This window comes from Lactuca saligna, chromosome 2 (genome assembly GCF_052625555.1).
Source record: "Lactuca saligna cultivar CGN05327 chromosome 2, ASM5262555v1, whole genome shotgun sequence".
NCBI classification, from domain to species: domain Eukaryota; kingdom Viridiplantae; phylum Streptophyta; class Magnoliopsida; order Asterales; family Asteraceae; genus Lactuca; species Lactuca saligna.
Genome location: NC_136418.1, coordinates 178,268,031 through 178,273,830, shown reverse-complemented (window position 1 = coordinate 178,273,830; position 5,800 = coordinate 178,268,031). Strand labels below are relative to the sequence as shown.

The 5,800-nt window shown below is 32.0% G+C and overlaps 1 protein-coding gene across 1 annotated transcript; it reads right to left on the bottom strand.

Annotated features, from left to right (window-relative positions):
- Positions 1–1,771: 1,771 nt before the first annotated feature.
- LOC145029386 (WUSCHEL-related homeobox 5-like) lies at positions 1,772–2,717 on the bottom strand. Its single transcript, XM_078977938.1, has 2 exons — positions 2,330–2,717; positions 1,772–2,230 (listed from the first exon to the last, which is right to left on the bottom strand). The coding sequence occupies exons 1-2, from the start codon at positions 2,715–2,717 to the stop codon at positions 2,034–2,036; spliced, it is 585 nt and encodes a 194-aa protein (XP_078834064.1). The 3' UTR covers positions 1,772–2,033.
- Positions 2,718–5,800: the final 3,083 nt, after the last annotated feature.

The following is a 5,800-nucleotide window of genomic DNA, read 5'->3' as shown; positions in this document are numbered from 1 at the left end:
AAAATTCCTTGTGAAATTTTTAATTGTCTTCTACACTTAAGTTTCTATCATGTATTGATCCACTAATATTTATATTTTTTTAATTATTTGAAAAATGAGCATCCATTTTTGTTGTCAAATTGTGTCCGCTTATGAAAGAATTTAGTTAATTGCAAAGCAATTTCGTGATTCAAACATTATATGTTACTATTAAACAATATAAATCTAATGTAACTAGATTCCTTGCCCGTAGTAATCAAATCCTATGAGAGGATACTCAAATTAGTGACTACAAGATCACTCAAAAACATCAATTTATTTTTTAATATATTGATATTACATGAGATGAGAAGTTGGGTTAAACATTTAGCCCCAAAACCATTAAATCGACATAATCCATATCGTATATCATATATATTTACAAAATGAAACAACCAACTTTGAGAAAAAATGGCTACAAGATAGGCTTCCTTTCCAAAACTTCTCTACCTTCATATTTATTTCGACCACTTTTTATAAGATTGCATCATCTTTCAGATAACAAATAAGTAATATCCCTAAGATAAAAATAATTCATATTATTTATAAAATTACTGAAATGTTCATTTTGACATCTAATCAAAATGGAATGTGGCAATGATTTAATAGTAGCGGGATATAACCAACATTTTTTTTGCCAAAGAGAAGCAGCCGGCTACAACTGCTATAGTATCCCCCCCCCCCCCCCCCCCCCCCCCATTTGTGTTCGGCGTAGCATCTTCATATGTTCATATGTACTTTGACAAAAGCAAGCGCAACACATTAATCTATCTCTCAAGAGCCTAAAATAAAAAGAGAATAGTTTTTAGTTGTTCTCAAAGAAAAAAGAATAGTTATCAAAACACCAATGCATAAATTAGAAGAATGATAACTGATGCATAAAAAAGAATAGTTATCAAAACACTAATGAATAAATTAGAAAGAAAAAGAATAGTTATCACAAAACACTAATGCATAAATTAGAAGAATGACAACTAAATAAGATGGAAAATAAGCAGTTTTATATTGAATATATCTTTATGAAAATTGGTGTTTGTTCTATTTTGAAATGAAATTTTTATTTTTCGAATTGAGATGTTACAATTATGTGTCTACAATGGATCATATTGGATGCCACATAGATTATATACACATTTACATTTTTGAAATCTACTCAATGATTTAATTAAAATACCAAAAACAATTTGTTGTTCTAATAAATACAATTAAAAGATGAACGACTTGAAAGCAAAATGACATTGAATCAGAGGCCATGGCATTAGCTCTTTCAATCATCAATGGAAGTGTTTTTTTAATAACTCAAACCATCATGTGATTTTGTTGCATTTATCTTCATATCAAGGTTGTTTGTATTTCGTCATCGTTTGGATGTAAAATGACACTTTCGCTCTTAATATTTTATCAGTTTCGAAGTAATTAGAGAGATTACATCAACTTATACTCAAATAACATTAACTACCAATATCATAACAGTTCCTTTCACATATTAATCATGTTTATAAACCTCACTTAAATCTACAAATATTTATATTTAAGCTAGATCACATGAATTTGTCCACGTAGTCAATGTTATTTAACATATTCATAATGATAAGAATATTACAAACTTTGACTGGTTTATATTGTTTGGATCGTATCACATATTCTCATAACCTAAAGTTACTCAGAGTTAGACTAGTATCGTCCAACGTACGACTTTTAATCATTTTGATGCATTTTTCCAAGAACATATAATACTTTGCAAAGTTAAATCTTCATAAACAAAGTCAATTAGTAGTCAAAAACACTTTAAAGGCCCACATACATACCAATATGATTAAAATGTTACACTATTCATTTCATCTACTAGCTAGCTAGTGATCATCTGTTCTAACAAAGATCCGAAGTTAAGATATGACAAGTTTAAAACAAATACAATATCATTTGAGCTGAACTCGATATCACAAAAGCTGTTTGCTCAACGATTTCCAAGGTGGACTCGATCAACGGTGAAGTTCAATCGTTCTTTTTTTTTTTTACATGAAACTTAGACGTAAATCTAGAGAAGGGTGTCGATGAGGATAATGATTTTCCATTTCCGTTCCACATGTATACATGGTCGGATATGGCGATGTGTTTTCTTTGCATTCATCGTTTGTGAACGCCCTCGAATTCACTGGAAAAAGCTGCAATGTCTCTATCACCCTTTCCGTGTCTGTTACTTCAGCAAAATCTGTTCACACAAGAAAAGTAGAAGAAATTATAAATCATCCAGCAACTAATAAATATGATAAAAAAAGATGAAGAAAATGTAAACCGGATCTAAACTTACGTTGTTTTGCAACATTATGGTCGTTTTGATCATATTCAACATAAACCCGACGACGTTTTTGTCGTTCCCTAGCTTTATGGTTCTGAAACCAGTAAAAAACATTCTTGCTCTCGATCTTGCCATAAAAACTCAACTGGGATGAGATCTTTTGAATCTGGTCAGTACTTGGGGTTCGTAAACCGGACCTGAACAAGTCCGTCAATACTTTGACTTGTTCGTTGGTTGGATTCCACCGACCACACTTGGCACCTCCGCCCGCACTGCGGCTAGCTTTCAGACCAAAACCTGACATTCCCTCATCCATATTTAGATTTCTGAAGATGGGCGGGTCTTTTTTGTTTTTGATCAGTTTCTGAACTGAAAAGATGCAGCGTACGTGTTGGTGCATTATATAGTACAATTATAGACTTTTTTAATTAGGAAAAAGAAAGTAAGTGGAGGAAAATAAGGTTTTTGTTGGGTAGTGTTTGTTATTAATTATAATAATATTTTGATGTTGCTTTGAATTTAGGAAACGGGATGGGAGAGTTTTGAGGATTTGATCCATTTCTTTAATTCAAATGTTTTTTGCTTGGTTTTTTGTGTAATCTTGATAGAGATAGACATGCACAAAGCTGCAAATCTTTGAAGATTAGGCATCCCTCAAGGGCAAAAGGGTAACTTCAGGCTATGTTTTCCCCATAACATATGTAATATATTGGTTATTGTCTTATCAAAAATATACAATTTATCAAAAACAAGAGAAATGTAAACCTAAGTATGTTGATAGAACTGTTTTTTTCCTAATTATTGCTATGTAAAGATATTTTGTGAAGATGTATGTAGTTTTAAATATATAATTTTAACTATTTACATAACAATATAATTGTATTGAGTGTTGTGTTAATCATAAGATTTTACAAGCCTACGATTAAAAAATGGTCTCGGTTGTAAACATAACGGTTTTAGAGCAAGATCGAACCTAGGATTATAAGTTCACACGTAGGATCTTACGATCGTATATCGATTCGATCTCATTCTTTCTATTTAATTTGGCTAAAAATGTAAACTTTAATTTTTTTTTTTCTAACCCTATTAAACTGATTTCACATATCAATTCAATAATTCATTAGTTCATAATTTAACACAAAGCCTCAAAGATTCATTAATTCGGCTCAAAATCGAGCATGGCAGATTGCATTTAAGAATCTCACAGCTCCATTCCTTCATCTCAAAATTAACAAAGCATCGTAACATTCAGGTTTGTCCTTTTTTGCGATTAAGATGCTCGTGTGCTTTAGATATACAATTAATATGTGATGATCTTCATACCTTCATCTCAAATTGACAAAGAGTTTCACAGCTCCATCCTTTCATCTTGAAATTTACAAAGCATCGTGACATGGGGGGTTGTCCATTTTCGTACTTAAGATGCTTGTGTGCTTTTAGAAGTATAATCATTAGTTCAATGATTCAACATAAAGCCTTATAATAAAAATTTATAATTTTAATCAATTATTTTAAATAATTAATTTTAAATAAATTATTAATTAAGAGATATATCAAAAATTTTAAGATATTATAACTTCAAATTTAACATATAATTAGAAAATGTAAATTTGAATTTTGAAATAAATTGTATAATATATCTCTACATGACACATGACATAATATTAATGAGGAGTTGTATTACAGTGACACTTGACAAAAAAAGATTAAAACTATTTATTTATTAGAATAAGGATTTGGTCTCATAAACCAACTAATATATCGACTTTAGTGGAAAACATTACGTAACCACAACTTATTACACGACCAGGACATGAATATGAGGGTCGTCAATGTGTGAAAGGTAGACCTACATGTAGTCAGTCACTTATCTCTTAATGAAAATAATAATTATTACTATCACAGTTATTTTTAGCATGTTTCACTATCTAAATTTCCGCTAGATACTATGACGACGCGCCATGCAATATGAGCCTGAAGAAGAGAGAAGCAATGTATCAATATAACATCCCTGAATTGAAAGAGAGGTTCCAAGAAGATTTACCATGTTTACTAATTTTTTGTTAGAATTAGCCTCTATACTTTAATTTTATACATATTAGGCCAAAAAATATAAAATTTTGGTATGCCCCTAGATCCTTCATGGCGAACCACTTCCCAAACCAATATTTCACTTCTTGCAAGGATGGAATGTCATTTCCCATAAGGAGTATGTCATCACATACAATAGTAGGAAATTTATTATACACTCACTAGCTTTGACATACACACAAGACTCTTACTCACTCCTAGAGAAACCAAATTCTTTGACTTTCTCATGGAAGCAAAGATTCCAGTTGCAAAACGCTTGGTTCAATCCATAAATGAAATTCTCAAGCTTATATACTCTATTAGAAAATTTTGCATGTACAAAACCCTTTGGCTTACTCATATAAATATCCTAAGCCAACTTCTCATTGAGGAAAGCAGTTTGGACATCCATCTACCATATTTCATAATCATGAAAAGCAGTTATGGTAAACATTATCCTGATAAACTTTATCTTAGCCACTGGTGAAAAGGTCTCATCATAGTCAACCCGAAGTTTTGAGTAAGGCCCTTCGCAACCAGTCGTGCTTTGATCGTGTGTACCTTCCCACCATGTCGGTCTTCTTCCTGAAGATCCATTTGCAACCTATTGTCTTTCGACCAGGTTCATGATCGACCAAATTCCAAACTTGGTTTTCGTACATAGACTGAATCTCGATGTTCATTGCCTCTTTCCATTTGGCAGCCTTAGGGATCGCCATTGCTTCCTTGTAGTTAGCTGGCTCATCCAAATTTTCTAGTGTAACATCACTGATAAACATATTACCATCTAACTTTATATGGAAACCATAGAATGTAGCTGGCATGCTAATCTTACTGGATTGGCAAATAGGTAACGAATTTTCAATGGGATCAACAAGAACCTCATCCTCTAGTTGAGAGCTAGTGTCTTCTAAGGTTCCTTCACAGGTTGACTCTTGAATCTCTTCAAGGTCAATTGCACACCCACTGTCATCATTGAATATGAGTTCTCTCTCACAAAGACTCCCTTTCGAGCTACAAAGACCACGTTCTCACTAGGTTTGTAGAACAAGTATCCAAAAGATTTCTATGGGTAACCAATGAAAATACTGTTGAGTTTTTATTCAAAATTAGTTTCATAAAACTCAAAAATATGGCAAATGGAAGTCTTTAAATTTCGAAGTTAATAAGCTAGTTACAACCCACCAAGGATCATCTTGCAAGTTATGGAAATATTAAAACACCAATCAAAGAAGAGATGAAGAAATAACAACCTATATAGTTCTTTGGGTCCTTTTGGGAGGTTTGGAAGTTGATGAATAATGAAGTCCTTAAGAGACACCAACAATGACTCAACTTGATGTAAATGCTAGTCCAAAACTCTTAAATCTTAAGCTTGAAGTTTATAACTAATATGAACTTCAAGAGAGCATA

Coding starts and splice junctions, on each gene's coding strand:
- LOC145029386 (XM_078977938.1), bottom strand. CDS start 2,717: ATGCACCAACACGTACGCTGCATCTTTTCAGTTCAGAAACTGATCAAA. Junction 2,231..2,329: donor CCATAATGTTGCAAAACAAC/GTAAGTTTAGAT, acceptor TTGTGTGAACAG/ATTTTGCTGAAGTAACAGAC.